The sequence below is a fragment of the Pelophylax lessonae genome, assembly GCF_965119305.1.
Source record: "Pelophylax lessonae genome assembly, chromosome: 8".
Classification (NCBI taxonomy): Eukaryota; Metazoa; Chordata; class Amphibia; order Anura; family Ranidae; genus Pelophylax; species Pelophylax lessonae.
Genome location: NC_138775.1, coordinates 301,718,017 through 301,736,169, shown reverse-complemented (window position 1 = coordinate 301,736,169; position 18,153 = coordinate 301,718,017). Strand labels below are relative to the sequence as shown.

At 45.8% G+C, this 18,153-nt stretch overlaps 1 protein-coding gene across 1 annotated transcript in view; it reads right to left on the bottom strand.

Annotated features, from left to right (window-relative positions):
• The window catches only part of LOC309561796 (cytochrome P450 4B1-like), a 146,689-nt gene that overhangs the window by 11,021 nt on the left and 117,515 nt on the right, over positions 1-18,153 (bottom strand). The window contains exons 10-11 of the mRNA XM_082265827.1: positions 17,926-17,990; positions 17,659-17,741 (exon numbers count right to left, since the gene is read on the bottom strand). Coding sequence (XP_082121953.1) covers positions 17,659-17,741; positions 17,926-17,990 — 148 coding nt within the window. The remainder of the gene's footprint in view (positions 1-17,658; positions 17,742-17,925; positions 17,991-18,153) is intronic.

Genomic DNA, 18,153 nt, shown 5'->3' with positions numbered 1-18,153 from the left:
TTCATATACAGAGCATAGCCGGGAATATTCATATACAGAGCAGAGCCGGGAATATTCATATACAGAGCATAGCCGGGAATATTCATATACAGAGCATAGCCAGGAATATTCATATACAGAGCATAGCCAGGAATATTCATATACAGAGCATAGCCGGGAATATTCATATACAGAGCATAGCCGGGAATATTCATATACAGAGCATAGCCGGGAATATTCATATACAGAGTATAGCTGGGAATATTCATATACAGAGCAGAGCCGGGAATATTCATATACAGAGCATAGCCAGGAATATTCATATACAGAGCATAGCCGGGAATATTCATACACAGAGCATAGCCGGGAATATTCATATACAGAGTATAGCTGGGAATATTCATATATAGAGCATAGCCAGGAATATTCATATACAGAGCATAGCCAGGAATATTCATATACAGAGTATAGCTGGGAATATTCATATATAGAGCATAGCCGGGAATATTCATATACAGAGCATAGCCAGGAATATTCATATACAGAGCATAGCCGGGAATATTCATATACAGAGCATAGCTGGGAATATTCATATACAGAGCCTAGCTGGGAATATTCATATACAGAGCATAGCCGGGAATATTCATATACAGAGCAGAGCCCGGAATATTCATATACAGAGCATAGCCCGGAATATTCATATACAGAGCAGAGCCGGGAATATTCATACAGAGCATAGCCGGGAATATTCATATACAGAGCATAGCCGGGAATATTCATATACAGAGCATAGCCGGAATATTCATATACAGAGCATAGCCCGGAATATTCATATACAGAGCATAGCCGGGAATATTCATACACAGAGCATAGCCGGGAATATTCATACACAGAGCATAGCCGGGAATATTCATATACAGAGCCTAGCTGGGAATATTCATATACAGAGCATAGCTGGGAATATTCATATACAGAGCAGAGCCCGGAATATTCATACACAGAGCATAGCCGGGAATATTCATATACAGAGCATAGCCGGGAATATTCATACACAGAGCATAGCCGGGAATATTCATACACAGAGCATAGCCGGGAATATTCATACACATAGCATAGCCGGGAACATTCATATACAGAGCATAGCCAGGAATATTCATATACAGAGCGTAGCCGGGAATATTCATATACAGAGCATAGCCAGGAATATTCATATACAGAGCATAGCTGGGAATATTCATATACAGAGCAGAGCCCGGAATATTCATACACAGAGCATAGCCGGGAATATTCATACACAGAGCATAGCCGGGAATATTCATACACATAGCATAGCCGGGAACATTCATATACAGAGCATAGCCAGGAATATTCATATACAGAGCATAGCCAGGAATATTCATATACAGAGCATAGCCGGGAATATTCATATACAGAGCGTAGCCGGGAATATTCATACGCAGAGCATAGCCGGGAATATTCATATACATAGCATAGCCGGGAACATTCATATACAGAGCATAGCCAGGAATATTCATATACAGAGCATAGCCAGGAATATTCATATACAGAGCGTAGCCGGGAATATTCATATACAGAGCATAGCCGGGAATATTCATATACAGAGCGTAGCCGGGAATATTCATACGCAGAGCATAGCCGGGAATATTCATATACAGAGCATAGCCGGGAATATTCATATACAGAGCGTAGCCGGGAATATTCATACGCAGAGCATAGCCGGGAATATTCATATACAGAGCATAGCCGGGAATATTCATATACAGAGCATAGCTGGGAATATTCATACACAGAGCATAGCCGGTGTAGCGGAATGGACACTAAGAGTGTGGTTTGTGTTGGAAGAGTGAGAGAGCAGTGTCCCTCAGGAGCAGGGCCGGAGTGGGACTCATTTTCAGCCCTGGAGTTTCATGACTTAGACCGGCCCACTTTAGTTCATGACTGACTATATTAAAATAATGTAATTAAAACCTCAGAATATAAGTTTGCAAAGGTGCACTGTTCTCTATTCTCTACAGCCTTGTAATTCATTGTATTTTTCAAAAAATATTTACAATTCAGTGCAAATTCAGTAGCCTAATGCCCCATACACACGTGCAGATTATCTGCAGACTTTTGTCTGCAGACTTACCTTTTCTATGTAGTGCAAGGGCCTGCCGGATTGCATACAAATTGAAAGTGTTTAGGTTTGACCTCATATTATATGGTTTTGGTAAGTCTGCAGACAAAAGTCTGCAGATAATCTGCACGTGTGTACGGGGCATAAGGCCTCTTTCACACGGCCGCTCCGGTTTTTTTGTCCGTTGTGGCACTTTTTTTTTTTTTTTACGGACACAGATGACACTTGTGTCATCCGGTCCGTATGTCTGCATATCATCCTATCCGCTTGCGGATGATATACGGACATAATGCATGTCTATGGGGTACAGGGGGAGATGGTTAGAGGCTGTGGGCATGGTACAGGGGGAGATGGTTAGAGGCTGTGGGCATGGTACAGGGGGAGATGGTTAGAGGCTGTGGGCATGGTACAGGGGGAGATGGTTAGAGGCTGTGGGCATGGTACAAGGGGAGATGGTTAGAGGCTGTGGGCATGGTACAAGGGGAGATGGTTAGAGGCTGTGGGCATGGTACAGGGAGAGATGGTTAGAGGGTGTGGGCATGGTACAAGGGGAGATGGTCAGAGGCTGTGGGCATGGTACCGGGAGAGATGGTTAGAGGCTGTGGGCATGGTACAAGGGGAGAGATGGTTAGAGGCTGTGGGCATGGTACAGGGAGAGATGGTCAGAGGCTGTGGGCATGGTACAGGGAGAGATGGTCAGAGGCTGTGGGCATGGTACAGGGAGAGATGGTGAGAGGCTGTGGGCATGGTACAAGGGGAGATGGTCAGAGGCTGTGGGCATGGTACAGGGAGAGATGGTCAGAGGCTGTGGGCATGGTACAAGGGGAGATGGTCAGAGGCTGTGGGCATGGTACAGGGAGAGATGGTAAGAGGCTGTGGGCACGGTACAAGGGGAGATGGTTAGAGGCTGTGGGCATGGTACAAGGGGAGATGGTCAGAGGCTGTGGGCATGGTACAGGGAGAGATGGTCAGAGGCTGTGGGCACGGTACAAGGGGAGATGGTTAGAGGCTGTGGGCACGGTACAAGGAGAGATGGTCAGAGGCTGTGGGCACGGTACAGGGAGAGATGGTTAGAGGCTGTGGGCATGGTACAAGGGGAGATGGTCAGAGGCTGTGGGCACGGTACAAGGGGAGATGGTTAGAGGCTGTGGGCACGGTACAGGGGCAGATGGTTAGAGGCTGTGGGCACGGTACAAGGGGAGATGGTCAGAGGCTGTGGGCACGGTACAGGGGCAGATGGTTAGAGGCTGTGGGCACGGTACAGGGGCAGATGGTTAGAGGCTGTGGGCACGGTACAAGGGGAGATGGTCAGAGGCTGTGGGCACGGTACAAGGGGAGATGGTTAGAGGCTGTGGGCATGGTACAAGGGGAGATGGTTAGAGGCTGTGGGCATGGTACAGGGAGAGATGGTTAGAGGGTGTGGGCATGGTACAAGGGGAGATGGTCAGAGGCTGTGGGCATGGTACAGGGAGAGATGGTTAGAGGCTGTGGGCATGGTACAAGGGGAGAGATGGTTAGAGGCTGTGGGCATGGTACAGGGAGAGATGGTCAGAGGCTGTGGGCATGGTACAGGGAGAGATGGTCAGAGGCTGTGGGCATGGTACAGGGAGAGATGGTCAGAGGCTGTGGGCATGGTACAAGGGGAGATGGTCAGAGGCTGTGGGCATGGTACAGGGAGAGATGGTCAGAGGCTGTGGGCATGGTACAAGGGGAGATGGTCAGAGGCTGTGGGCATGGTACAGGGAGAGATGGTCAGAGGCTGTGGGCACGGTACAAGGGGAGATGGTTAGAGGCTGTGGGCACGGTACAAGGGGAGATGGTTAGAGGCTGTGGGCATGGTACAGGGAGAGATGGTCAGAGGCTGTGGGCACGGTACAAGGGGAGATGGTTAGAGGCTGTGGGCACGGTACAAGGAGAGATGGTCAGAGGCTGTGGGCACGGTACAGGGAGAGATGGTTAGAGGCTGTGGGCATGGTACAAGGGGAGATGGTCAGAGGCTGTGGGCACGGTACAAGGGGAGATGGTTAGAGGCTGTGGGCACGGTACAGGGGCAGATGGTTAGAGGCTGTGGGCACGGTACAAGGGGAGATGGTCAGAGGCTGTGGGCACGGTACAGGGGCAGATGGTTAGAGGCTGTGGGCACTGTACAAGGGGAGATGGTTAGAGGCTGTGGGCACGGTACAGGGGCAGATGGTTAGAGGCTGTGGGCACGGTACAAGGGGAGATGGTCAGAGGCTGTGGGCACGGTACAAGGGGAGATGGTTAGAGGCTGTGGGCATGGTACAAGGGGAGATGGTTAGAGGCTGTGGGCATGGTACAGGGAGAGATGGTTAGAGGCTGTGGGCATGGTACAAGGGGAGATGGTTAGAGGCTGTGGGCACGGTATAGGGGCAGATGGTTAGAGGCTGTGGGCACGGTACAAGGGGAGATGGTCAGAGGCTGTGGGCACGGTACAGGGGCAGATGGTTAGAGGCTGTGGGCACGGTACAAGGGGAGATGGTTAGAGGCTGTGGGCACGGTACAAGGGGAGATGGTCAGAGACTGTGGGCACGGTACAGGGAGAGATGGTCAGAGGCTGTGGGCACGGTACAAGGGGAGATGGTCAGAGGCTGTGGGCACGGTATAGGGGCAGATGGTTAGAGGCTGTGGGCACGGTACAAGGGGAGATGGTCAGAGGCTGTGGGCACGGTACAGGGGCAGATGGTTAGAGGCTGTGGGCACGGTACAAGGGGAGATGGTTAGAGGCTGTGGGCACGGTACAAGGGGAGATGGTCAGAGACTGTGGGCACGGTACAGGGAGAGATGGTCAGAGGCTGTGGGCACGGTACAAGGGGAGATGGTCAGAGGCTGTGGGCACGGTACAAGGGGAGATGGTTAGAGGCTGTGGGCACGGTACAAGGGGAGATGGTCAGAGGCTGTGGGCACGGTACAGGGGCAGATGGTTAGAGGCTGTGGGCACGGTACAGGGGCAGATGGTTAGAGGCTGTGGGCACGGTACAAGGGGAGATGGTTAGAGGCTGTGGGCATGGTACAGGGAGAGATGGTCAGAGGCTGTGGGCACGGTACAAGGGGAGATGGTCAGAGGCTGTGGGCACGGTACAGGGGCAGATGGTTAGAGGCTGTGGGCACGGTACAAGGGGAGATGGTTAGAGGCTGTGGGCATGGTACAGGGGGAGATGGTCAGAGGCTGTGGGCATGGTACAGGGAGAGATGGTCAGAGGCTGTGGGCACGGTACAAGGGGAGATGGTCAGAGGCTGTGGGCATGGTACAGGGAGAGATGGTCAGAGGCTGTGGGCATGGTACAGGGAGAGATGGTCAGAGGCTGTGGGCATGGTACAGGGAGAGATGGTCAGAGGCTGTGGGCATGGTACAGGGAGAGATGAACAGAGGCTGTGGGCATGGTACAGGGAGAGATGGTCAGAGGCTGTGGGCATGGTACAGGGAGAGATGGTTAGAGGCTGTGGAGGGGTCTTACCTGGCCGTGATGAGAGGCGAGCGCCACTGCTGGGCCACTGCAGTTTTTTTCTTTCGATTTAAAAATGGCGCCCCCGCCCCCCCCCCCAGCGTCGTTAGGTCACTGCTGGCAGAGGAGGCGGGACAGATTACATAGCTGAGACAGGAGGCGGGGCGGAGGCGGGACGAAGTGCTTAGCTGGGAGGAGGTGGGAGGGAGAGAAGACATCCTCGGGTCTGAGAGGAGGTGGGGCGGAGGCGGGACGAACTGCTTAGCTAGGAGGAGACGGGACGGAGGTCGAGCATATTTGTAATAATGCAGAGCTTGCTGATTACATTTTTTCTCTACCTCCGTCCCGTCTCCTCCTAGCTAAGCAGTTTGTCCCGCCTCAGCCCCGCCTCCTCTCAGACCCGAGGATGTATTCTATCCGTGCCGCCTCCTCTCTGCTAAGCAACCTGTCCTGCCTCCTCTCTGTCAGCTGTGTTCTAAATTTTAGAACACCGGTGTCACCGGCCCTCAACCCGACCAGCCCACCGGGAATTCTCCTGGTTCTCCCGATTGGCCACTCCGGGCCTGCTCAGGAGATGGGTGGGGGTTTGTTATTGGTAAATACCTGCAGTCTATTGTCTATTGTTCCTGTGAGTAAGGTTATTATGGGATGTTCAGCCATGTGTGTGGGATGGCTCAAAGAGGGAGGGGTTTGCCTAGATTGTGATCCCTTGTCTTTTCAATAAACAAAGGGAGTCTAGTTTGACTCTCAGAACTGTGTGTCGTCCAGTTACTGGGGGGATTTTGCCTTGGATATTTTAGCACTTCCTCAGCTCCAAGGATGATACAGCGGAGATACCTAGGCTGGGTATTGGAGCTCCGTTACATTGTTGGCAATGCAAGCCTTGCAGCAAGAGGAAGCAGTTTGTACAAATTCGGTTACACGAATGGAAGTGTGAATGGAGACGAACTATGCTGGATTAAAATGAGCCACGTTAAAGGATTTGCTGGAAGCAAGAGGGAAGATAGCCAGCAATAAAACCAAAGCCACGCTGATTGCAGAGCTGACCGAGGAGGATCGGGCACGCAGTATGGCTACGGAAGCCATGGATACAGAATTTGACAAAGAAGTTAAACGCAGGCTAGCGTTTTATGGAGAAAACCCCTCAATAGAGCTGGTACAGGCAACGTTAGCCCAAGTGGATGCCTTCATCACAGCAAGAGAGGATCGGGAGAACCAACTCCGGCTGGCAGAGCAGCGTGCCTTGGAGAGACGACCAACTACTACACAGGCACCAGAGACAAGATTAAAGGTACCACATGATGCCTTTAAAAAGTTTGTGGAAGCAGAGGAAGAGATCGACGGTTTCCTGCAAGATTTTGAAAGGCAATGCAGGTTGTACCAAGTACCACTGACAGACTGGGTACGGATCCTAGCTGGTAAATTGTCAGGCCGTGCAGCAGAAGCCTACAGAGCCGTGCCAGAAGAGGAAATCTCAAGCTATAGCCGGGTAAAGGAAGTGATTTTGGCAAGATATGCCATCACCCCAGAAGCGTACAGGAGACGCTTCAGGGAAACCAAGAAACAGGAGAAGGACTCCCATACTGAATGGGCTTGCCATATGCAGAGGGCAGCCCAAGCCTGGCTACAAGCCTGTCAGGCAACCACAGCAGAAGCGATCACCCAGCTGATTTTACTGGAACATTTCTATAATGGACTAAACCCAGGGGTACAGGAGTGGGTAAGGGACCGCAAACCTACCACTCTCCCTGAAGCGGCCAGGCATGCCGATGAATATCAGGATGCCCGCAGGCAATCACAGATTAGCTTCAGTCCAAACCCCAGACCGCTGAACAATAACCCAGGGTCACCAGCACCACAAAGATCAGGACTAATCCCTAAGCGCCCAGAAAATCGATACCACGGGCACAACGGAGTGCAGTGCCATTTGTGCAAGAAATTTGGGCACTATCAGAGAGACTGCACTCAGAATCGCAACCACGCTTCATGGATTCGAACAGGACCCCCACTACCACTGAGGGGGAGAGACTCCTCCAAACATCAGACACCCAGATACCCGTCCCGCAGTGGGGTACAGTGCCACAGGTGCAAGCAGTTTGGGCACTATCGACGAAACTGTACCCAGAGCAGGAACCAAGCTGCAGGGATTCCGACCAGGGTCACCCCCTTCAGCACGGACAACGGTCCCCTACTATGCCGCAGAGGCTCCCCCAGTCGTACCCAGGTTCAAACCCACCGAGGAGCAATTGGGTACCCTTCACGAAGCTAACCTGGTGCAAGCCGCTACGGAGAACAGACAGCACCATCTACAATCTGTCCAGTTAAATGGAAAGCCCGCGCAAGGTCTCCGAGACACGGGAGCTACTCTCACCTTGGTCAAGCGACACCTGGTCCCAGATGCCGCTCGAACCGGAGGCTCAGTAGTGGTACGGATGGCAGGGGGAGCAGTACATCGGCTACCCACTGCGAGGGTCCACTTGAATTGGGGTGACGGGTCAGGTCTGATCGATGTGGGGTTGAAACGGGAGCTCCCCACCGACATCTTACTGGGGAACGACCTAGGCCAGTTGCCCTCAGCATTCCTGCCAGTCCAGATCCCACGCCCACATCACAGAGACCTACTGACCTTCTGAGGTCCAGAGGCTTCAATGTTTGTATTGGGAGCAGTATTGAGCCAGGTTGGAGAAGATGGCAGAGAACAACCCGTAACCTACTTGAGCAGAAAGCTTCTGCCCAGGGAAAAGAAGCTTCAGCCTTACTTGTATGGACAACAGAATGGCAATGCTGACGGGTTATTGCGACAAACTGAACTGGAAAAATGATCTGTGAGTACTTCCCGGACATCCCCAAGCCGATCCGTTAGGATCAGACTGTGTATGCCGGCTTGTGGTTAAGGGGGAGCAGTGTAGCGGAATGGACACTAAGGGCCTGATTCATAGTACGGAGAATTGGCGTTTCGGCTGGATTTTGCGAACCGGTGAATTTTTAAGTCTGAAATTGGTATTCAAAGAACGGCGGGCGGAAAATAAAGCCAACTGTGAGATTCATTAAGATCAACTAATGTCAGGACTGGACTTAAAAACAGTCCAGCTAAAAGGTGGACTAATTTTTTCAAAATCACAAAATATGGCAGGAAAAAAATAAAAAATGTGTGGGAAAGATGTGTTATATGATTTTGAGCTAAACTGCTTTTAAACTGTGTGAAAATGTTAAGTAGAAAAAAAGATATTAATAAAAGTGTAAATTGCAAAAATAGCTCCAGAGTCAATTTCTGGCAGATAGCTCATGTGAGCATGCTCCAAACCAAAAACTAGGCTGAAAATAACGTTTTTGAAAACGTTAGTGGGAGTTTTATTGAATTTGCGGCAAATACCGCCGCAAATTCGCGGTAAAACGGCGCTATTCCGGCGCTAATAATTTTTTATTTTTTTTTTGCACATATCTATGTATGTCTATATATATATATGAATCACAAAAATAAATATATATATATATATAGATATATATGTGTGTGTGTGTATGTGTATATATATATATGTATATATATATATATATATATAGATACCCAAAAAATAATTATATGTGTATGTGTATATATATATATATATATATATATATATATATATATATATATATATATATATATATATATATATATATATGTGTTTTTTATTTATTGATTTGCCTATGTGTATGTATGTATATATATATATATATGAAAAGGAACACAAACACGGCTCCTCCCCAAAAATTAAACATTGTATATGTGTGAAATTAATATATTTTTGGGTTGGTTAGATATAGAAAGTAACAATAATATGTTTTTTTGCATATGTATATATATATATATATATATATATATATATATATATATATATATATATATATATATGCAAAAAACAATATATTATTGTTACTTCCTATATCTAACCAACCTCAAAAATATATTAATTTCACACATATACAATGTTTCATTTTTGGGGAGAAGCCGTATTAGTGTTGCTTGTCATATATAACAACATACAGTTGTAGGTAGTTCAGGGATTCGAACACCCAAATACACTGTTGCAAGGCAGCGGTGCTGACCACTTAACTACCTAAAGCTAATGACATTTTTTTCAAAGCATGTGTGATTTGTACTTTAAAAAAAAAATAATGATATATATATATATATATATTCTATTTAGACCCAATTCAAGCTCAAATAATTTTTATTTATTAAAATTTTTTGATGGACTAATTTAATTAAACTATATTAATTTTTAGAGCCCATTCACATTAGCGCGACTTGTCAGGCGACTTGTCAGCCTGACAAGTCGCGGTATGTCGCGGTCCATTGAGTAGTACAGGACCCGTTCTAATAGGAGCGACACAAGTCACTCCGACTTAGAAAAAGGGTCCTGTACTACTTTGGGACGACCTCGGAGCGACTTGCATAGACTTCCAGTATGTGAAGTCTCTGCAAGTCGCGGTGCACAGCGGTGCACGCGACTTCACAGGTCACCCCCCGAAGTCGTGTCGCCTCAATGTGAATGGGCTCTTAAGGTGCCAGTGCATGTATGCTTGGTATAAAGATAACAAGAAACAAAAAAAAAAAACCTCAGAGACCACAATTCCCAAATAATTAACCCAGTTTAGTGAAACTGTATAAAATCAACAAATTTTTAAAAATAATCCTGCATGCTGGAAATTATATATAGGTGTTTAAAACATTTATTTCTGTGAAAAATTAGTATTTTAAACTTAAATTGATAAGCTAAGAAACTATCAGTGGCATATATTATGAAATAAATGTAACAAAGTGATTATGTTTGTGTAAATTGTGTTTTGCAAAAATGTTGCAAATATGTATTGAGCTTGATTAAATAAACTGACCAAAATATCCAAGTGGTTAGCACAGCTGCCTTGCAACAATGTATTTGGGTGTTCAAATCCCTGAACTACCTACAACTCTCTGTTGTTATATATGACAAGCAACACCCCAAAAATAAAACATTGTATATGTGTGAAATGATTATATTTGTTGAGTGGGGAGCCATATTACTGTTGCTTCCTATATAGAGCCACATTACACTCTGAAAAATAGCAGTGTTTGAGCTTGCAAATCTGAGAATTTGCAAATTGATTGAACATATGCAGTGCAACCCCAGAACTCAGAATTCAACAACCCAAAAAAAGATATGTAGATATATATATAAAAAAATTACTACATCAAGTCAACACACATAGGAAATGCTTTCAGTAATCTCAGAATGAGCACAAAGTGGCTTTTTCATTTAGACTAATGGGCCATACACACTATAAGATTTTCTGAAAATTTTTTCCTTTAGATTTACCAAAACCAGATAATATGAGGTCAAACCTGAACACTTTCAATTTGTATGCAATCTGGCAGGCCCTTGCACTACATAGAAAAGGTAAATCTGAAGGAAAAAGTCTTCAGAAAACCTTATAGTGTGTATGGCCATACATGATCCAATTTTCTGTCCAATTTTCTTGAAATTTACCTTCAAGTATGTAGTACAAAGGCCTGCCTAATTGGATAAGTGAAAGTGTTGTTTAGCTTTGACATCACATTATGTGGTTTGTGGTTAATCTATCAGAAAATTGTACAACAAAAATTGAACATGTATGGCCATACACACTATAAGATTTTCCGTAGACTTTTTCCTTCAGATTTACCTTTTCTATGTAGTGCAAGGGCCTGCCAGATTGCATACAAATTGAAAGTGTTTAGGTTTGACCTCATATTATCTGGTTTTGGTAAATCTAAAGGAAAAAGTCTTCAGAAAATCTTAAGCCCCGTACACACGTACTGATCGTCGGCCGAACGATCGGCTGTCTTTTGTCCAGGGCTGTCCTGTCTGTTGAAAACTGCAAAAGACTGCACACGAATTTTGTCGGCCAACAACAGACGACTGCAGAAGTGATGTCATGTGATGGTTAACTTTCCCTGTGTTTTTTCTTTTCTGAGCATGCCCAGTCTTGCAAATCAGCCGATTGTCGGCCGAATTCTGTACTGACTGGCGAACAATCGGCCGTTCTGGTGTTGGCCAACAAAAATTTTAATGCCTGCACGACAGATTCTGTTCGGCCGAAAATGCGCTGTCGGCTGTCGGAAGCATCATACTAACAAGCCTACAATTGGCCGATCGGTCGTCGGCCGAATATTTACGGCCAAAGATCGGTACGTGTGTACGAGGCATTATAGTGTGTATGGCCCATTAAGCTGGCCATACATGTTCAACTTTTGTTGTACAATTTTCTGGTAGATCTACCACAAACCACATAATGTGAGGTCAAAGCTAAAAAAACACATTCACTTGTATCTAATTAGGCAGGCCTTTGTACTACATACTTGAAGGTAAATTTCAAGAAAATTGGACAGAAAATTGTAAGAAAATTGGAACATGTATGGCCAGCCTTAAGCCTCGTACACACGTACCGATTGTCGGCCGTAAATATTCGGCCGACGACTGATCGGCCGATTGTAGGCTTGTTAGTATGATGCTTCCGACAGCCGACATCGCATTTTCGGCCGAACAGAATCTGTCGTGCAGGCATTAAAATTTTTGTTGGCCAACACCAGAACGGCCGATTGTTCGCCAGTCAGTACAGAATTCGGCCGACAATCAGCAGATTTGCAAGACTGAGCATGCTCAGAAAAGAAAAAACACACGGAAAGTTAACCATCACATGACATCACTTCTGCAGTCGTCTGTTGTTGGCCGACAAAATTCGTGTGCAGTCTTTTGCAGTTTTCAACAGACAGGACAGCCCTGGACAAAAGACGGCCGATCGGTCGGCCGACGATCAGTACGTGTGTACGAGGCATAAGTCTAAATGAAAAAGCCACTTTGTGCTCATGCTGAGATTATTGAAAGCATTTCTTATGTGTGTTGACTTGTAAGAAACTTTGATCATGGATGGCCAGCCAAACACTCATTCATTAGTGAACTGGTGATTTTGGTTTAGGAACCAACAGACCCAATTAATTACTTTGCTGGGCGTTTCCTATACTGGGTGGGTGTAGTTTAACCAAGGTTATATAAAGGGATGTATGAGATCATATCATTTGGCCTGTGGAAGGGCCACAGGTCTTTATGTCTGAATTTGCTTTTGGGGTGGGGGTTTGCTGGCATGCCTAAAGATCCATATTGCAGTAAGTGTATTCTGTTGGATGAATACTTTTCATGCTCTAACTGTTTGGTATAGTTTTTGCAAAGTGTGTCTTTATGTACTCTATACATGTTTTTTTTTTTATTTTCATGCCTCTGTGTAGCTGTATGTTCTACTGATTTGATGGTATTTAAATGAAAAGGCAGGCTCATGCAAACAATTAACATAAAAGTATGTTGGGTATGTTTTATGCTTAATACTAAGGTGTCTACAACTTATTTTGCTTGACTTTTGGATATTGTAAGCTCTATCTATCCATCATATGTTGTATCTTTGCACTGTAATTTGAATAAAAATTACTTGATTTGGGGGTTTTGGGGGGGGGGCATTGCACATTTCACATTTCACATGCTTGCTTGAGTGATTACTGATGTTTTATACATGTTCAATAAAGCTTATTCATTTGTACACAGCTCCTGGTTTTTTGTTTTCTTTTTTTCATATTTGTCTAGATGTAATTCAGATATCTTTTGTGTCTGTTGAATGTAATCCATTTCTTGTATTTTTTGTGTGTGTGCAATGGCAGTACAGTATGAACTTGGGTAGGGTTTCTCCATTTACTCCAGCGAAGTGGTGTGTGTGTGTGGGGTGTGTGTGTGTGGGGTGTGTGTGTGTGGGGTGTGTGTGTGTGTGGGGTGTGTGTGTGTGGGGTGTGTGTGTGTGGGGTGTGTGTGTGTGGGGTGTGTGTGTGTGGGGTGTGTGTGTGTGGGGTGTGTGTGTGTGGGGTGTGTGTGTGTGGGGTGTGGGGGTGTGTGTGTGTGTGTGTGGTGTGTGTGTGTGGTGTGTGGGGTGTGTGTGGGGTGTGTGTGTGTGTGGGGTGTGTGTGGGGTGTGTGTGTGTGTGGGGTGTGTGTGTGTGTGGGGTGGGGTGTGTGTGGGGTGTGGGGTGTGTGTGGGGTGTGGGGTGTGTGTGGGGTGTGGGGTGTGTGTGGGGTGTGGGGTGTGTGTGGGGTGTGGGGTGTGTGTGGGGTGTGGGGTGTGGGGTGTGTGTGTGTGGGGTGTGTGTGTGTGTGGGGTGTGTGTGTGTGTGGGGTGTGTGTGTGTGGGGTGTGTGTGTGGGGTGTGTGTGTGTGTGGGGTGTGTGTGTGTGTGGGGTGTGTGGGTGGGTGGGGTGTGTGGGTGGGTGGGTGGGGTGTGTGTGTGGGTGGGTGGGGTGTGTGTGTGTGGGGTGTGTGTGTGTGGCTAAATTGTAAGAAAAAATTAAAGTGTTTATGTATATATTTAGCTAAAAATATATAAATTAAGGAATAATACAAAATTTCCATTCAGCCGCTGTGGATGAATGTAACCAAAACATTTAATAAAAAAATCACTAAAAATGATTACTAAATAAAAGATTGCTACAGCGCTCACTCACCTTTTTAGTTGACTTAGGTCAGTGATGAACCTTGGCAACACAGGTGTTTTGTAACATTTCCCATGATGCTCATCTACACTGCAGAGTACATGAGCATTTTGGGAAATGTAGGGCAAAAACATCTTGGGGGGGGGGGGGGGGTTAAGGGTTACCATCACTGGCCTAGGTAAAACATTTCCAATACATTTTAGTTGTCTGTGTGCGCCATTTTTAAAATAAAGCAAAATCTCTTTACAATAAATTGCAAATGGCACATTGGCGTTCACCCTGGACCAGAAATGACACCAAATTGACTTGCACACATTCCAGCAAGTGGTCACAATCAACTGGCTAATCATGTTGAGGGCCACTTTCAGCTGTGAAGAAATGGCATTCATATGCAAAGTAAGTGTGTGTGTGTGGGGGGGGGGGTCTGTGCTTGTAATCAGAGCATTGATTACCAGTGCAGACCCTTGGGGGATGCCACCAGGGATGCCCACCCATGCCACCATTGATGCCAATCAGTGCTCAGGGAACCTGTTAGTGCCCTCCTCATCAGTGCTGCCCATCATTACCATCTTTCAGTGCTGCCCACCAGTGCCAATCATTGCCCATCAGTGCCACCTATCAATGCCCATCAATGCTGCATATCAGTGCCACCTATCTATCTATTAGTGCTGCATATTAGTGTCTCATCAGTGCCTGCCAGCGCAGCCTCATCAATGCTCGTCAGTGCAACAAAAAACATATTGATTTACCAAATTTTATTACATAAACAAAAACACATTATTTTAGGGGTCAAACATTTAGGTCTTCTTTTTGCCAATAGAAAAAAAACCTTGCAGTGATCAAATACCACCAAAAGAAAGCACTATTTTTTATGAAAATACTGTCATACATTTGTGTTAGGTACAGGGTTGCATGACCGCACAATTGTCATTCAAAATGCAACAGTATAAAAAGCTGAAAATTGGCCTGGGCAGGAAGGGGTGTAACTGCCCTGTAAGGAAGTGGTTAACTATTGAAACATGGGAATAAATATTCCAGGGGTAATCATGCTCAGCTCAATGGTTTAGTGGTTAGTGTTCCTGGCTATAAACACTGAGAGCATGAGTTCAAATCCCAAGTGTGCCATCACCTTCTTAAATTTTAGACAGCTATAAATAAATACTGAAACTTGGCAAATGCATAATTGCACCCTGCACATATGCATGTTTGTTTCTTGAATATACAAGGCCATTGACATGCAATTTTAGGTGATGTAGCCAATGTATTACAAAAAAAAATTATGGCACACAGGGTGTTATCATGGTTGGGCCTTGAACTCATGACCTAGCAATCTTTAGCTGTGAGCTTAGCCCACTACACCAAAGTGCTGAATATAATCAGATATGCCTGAAAGTTTCAGATGAATAAAGAATGAAGACTGCTAATTAGACAGCTGTGTAGTCTGCTATTAGAAAATCTAAAGGTTAAAACACATAAGATACATAACTATACCTTAAAATTAAAATAAACCATATTAGATGACATTGCTGTGTAATAGTGATTCAGAATAGACAAATTTCCTTTTATGAAAAACACAAAGGGAATTTGGCTAACTCCAAACTCAAATTCAGCTTAAGTTAACTCCAAACCCGAATTCAGTCTAAGTTAACTCCAACTCCGAATTCATTAAAGCATCTAGTTGATGGTTTAACTCCAGCCACTTACCTAATTAGGATGCAATGAGTTTAGGCTGGAGTTATTTCTGGAGAAGTGAGCAGCTCTACTCCAAACTTATACTGAATTAGGCCCTAAGAGTGTGGTTTGTGTTGGAAGAGTGAGAGAGCAGTGTCCCTCAGGAGATGGGTGGGGGTTTGTTATTGGTAAATACCTGCAGTCTATTGTCTATTGTTCCTGTGAGTAAGGTTATTATGGGATGTTCAGCCATGTGTGTGGGATGGCTCAAAGAGGGAGGGGTTTGCCTAGATTGTGATCCCTTGTCTTTTCAATAAACAAAGGGAGTCTAGTTTGACTCTCAGAACTGTGTGTCGTCCAGTTACTGGGGGGATTTTGCCTTGGATATTTTAGCACTTCCTCAGCTCCAAGGATGATACAGCGGAGATACCTAGGCTGGGTATTGGAGCTCCGTTACAGCCGGGAATATTCATATACAGAGCATAGCCGGGAATATTCATACACAGAGCATAGCCGGGAATATTCATACACAGAGCAGAGCCGGGAATATTCATATACAGAGCATAGCCGGGAACATTCATATACAGAGCATAGCCGGGAATATTCATATACAGAGCATAGCTGGGAATATTCATATACAGAGCATAGCTGGGAATATTCATACACAGAGCAGAGCCGGGAATATTCATACACAGAGCAGAGCCGGGAATATTCATATACAGAGCAGAGCCCGGAATATTCATATACAGAGCAGAGCCCGGAATATTCATATACAGAGCATAGCCAGGAATATTCATAGCCCAGTCATGTGAAGAATGAAGCCAGCATTCAGCAATACTTAGTTAAATGGTTAGTCAGGTTGAAAAAAGTCCATCTATTTCAAGCTATAAAGGAGAATAAAAAATCATACAAATACCAATGAAATCAGAGTTCTCCTCGTACACCAGACCATCCAACTCATGTATTTTGCTTGGTAGACTTCTGGCATTGGTGAACAATCACTTTCATTCATGGTCATATTTTGAACACTTACTCTGCATATTTTTAATTTTAGTACAATTAGTACCATTTCCAATGGTTGTTTATAACATGGAAACCTTCATATCCTCTGCCATAACCCCCCCCCCCCTCCCTTTCTTCATTCCACCCACCAATAGGGAATGACCCCAGTCTGCCACATTATAATCGAATTTCCTCTCCCCCCTCAATCCTAGTTTAATTACTCCTCCAGCCTTCCCGTAAACCTCTCCCCCAGCACAGCAGACCCCCTTGTACCTAAATGAAAAGTCAGCCCAGTGCTCTGGAAACCCAAATCCAAAGTCCTCTAATCTCCCCGTATAGCACAGGTAACTTTCCAGAGAATATCACATTGGAGGTCCTTTGCTTCAACTTGGAGCTTCCACCTTCTATGTATCCTCTCATTAGTTCCAATGTGGACCTAAGACAGCTGGGTAATGCCCAGCCCCTCCCAGTAATTTATCAACCCGGTGCACCACATGCCAAACTCTGGCACCAGGGTCATAGCAAACCATTCGGCTGCGGTGATCCTGGCAATCCTTCTTATTATAGAATCCCCTATTACTGCCAACTGTCTATGTCTAGTCCTACCTGTACTACGCTCACCACCCCTACTAGACGGGCTGCTCTCCCGGCTGTTAGGGGTAGCAGTGACATCCAGGGCTGCCACCTCTGAGTTTGCCCCTCTATCTATCTATCTATCTATCTATCTATCTATCTATCTATCTATCTATCTATCTATCTATCTATCATCTATCTATCTATCTATCTATTATCTAGCTATCTATTTATCTATCTATCTATCTATCTATCTATCTATCTATCTATCTATCTATCTATCTATCATCTATCTATCCAGTCACCCACCTGGGTCCGGCAGAGAAGGGGAGGTAAGCGTGGGAGTGTCTGTTTCGTGAATTCTCTGGGGAGAACCTTGATGGATCAAACACCTGGAAGACAAGAGATATTAGGAGGTTGTGGACGCTCATAATCCCCGCCCACTTTTGTGGGAGGGGGGGTCTAATAGCTGTCAGAAGACTGGGAACCAGTGCAGGCACCAGCAAGCTCTCATGGGGCAGTAATGGGGGGTTATTGGAGCCCCTCAGCAGAAAGAAAAGAGGAAGATGATGTCACCTCTGGATCTGTCCAGAATTCGGGGTTCATGTGGATCCCGGCCACGCACACTGACACCAGGCAGCCTAATGTGGAGAGACAAGAGGACATGTTTATCATACAGCATTGTGATTGGAGGAAGAAGCTGGCCACCCCCATCCTCAGTAATGTCAAGGTTAGCCCCACCCACTCTAGCAGGAGCGGACGTTGTATAGGGCAGAAACCAGAAAATTCCGGTGTTAAAGGTAC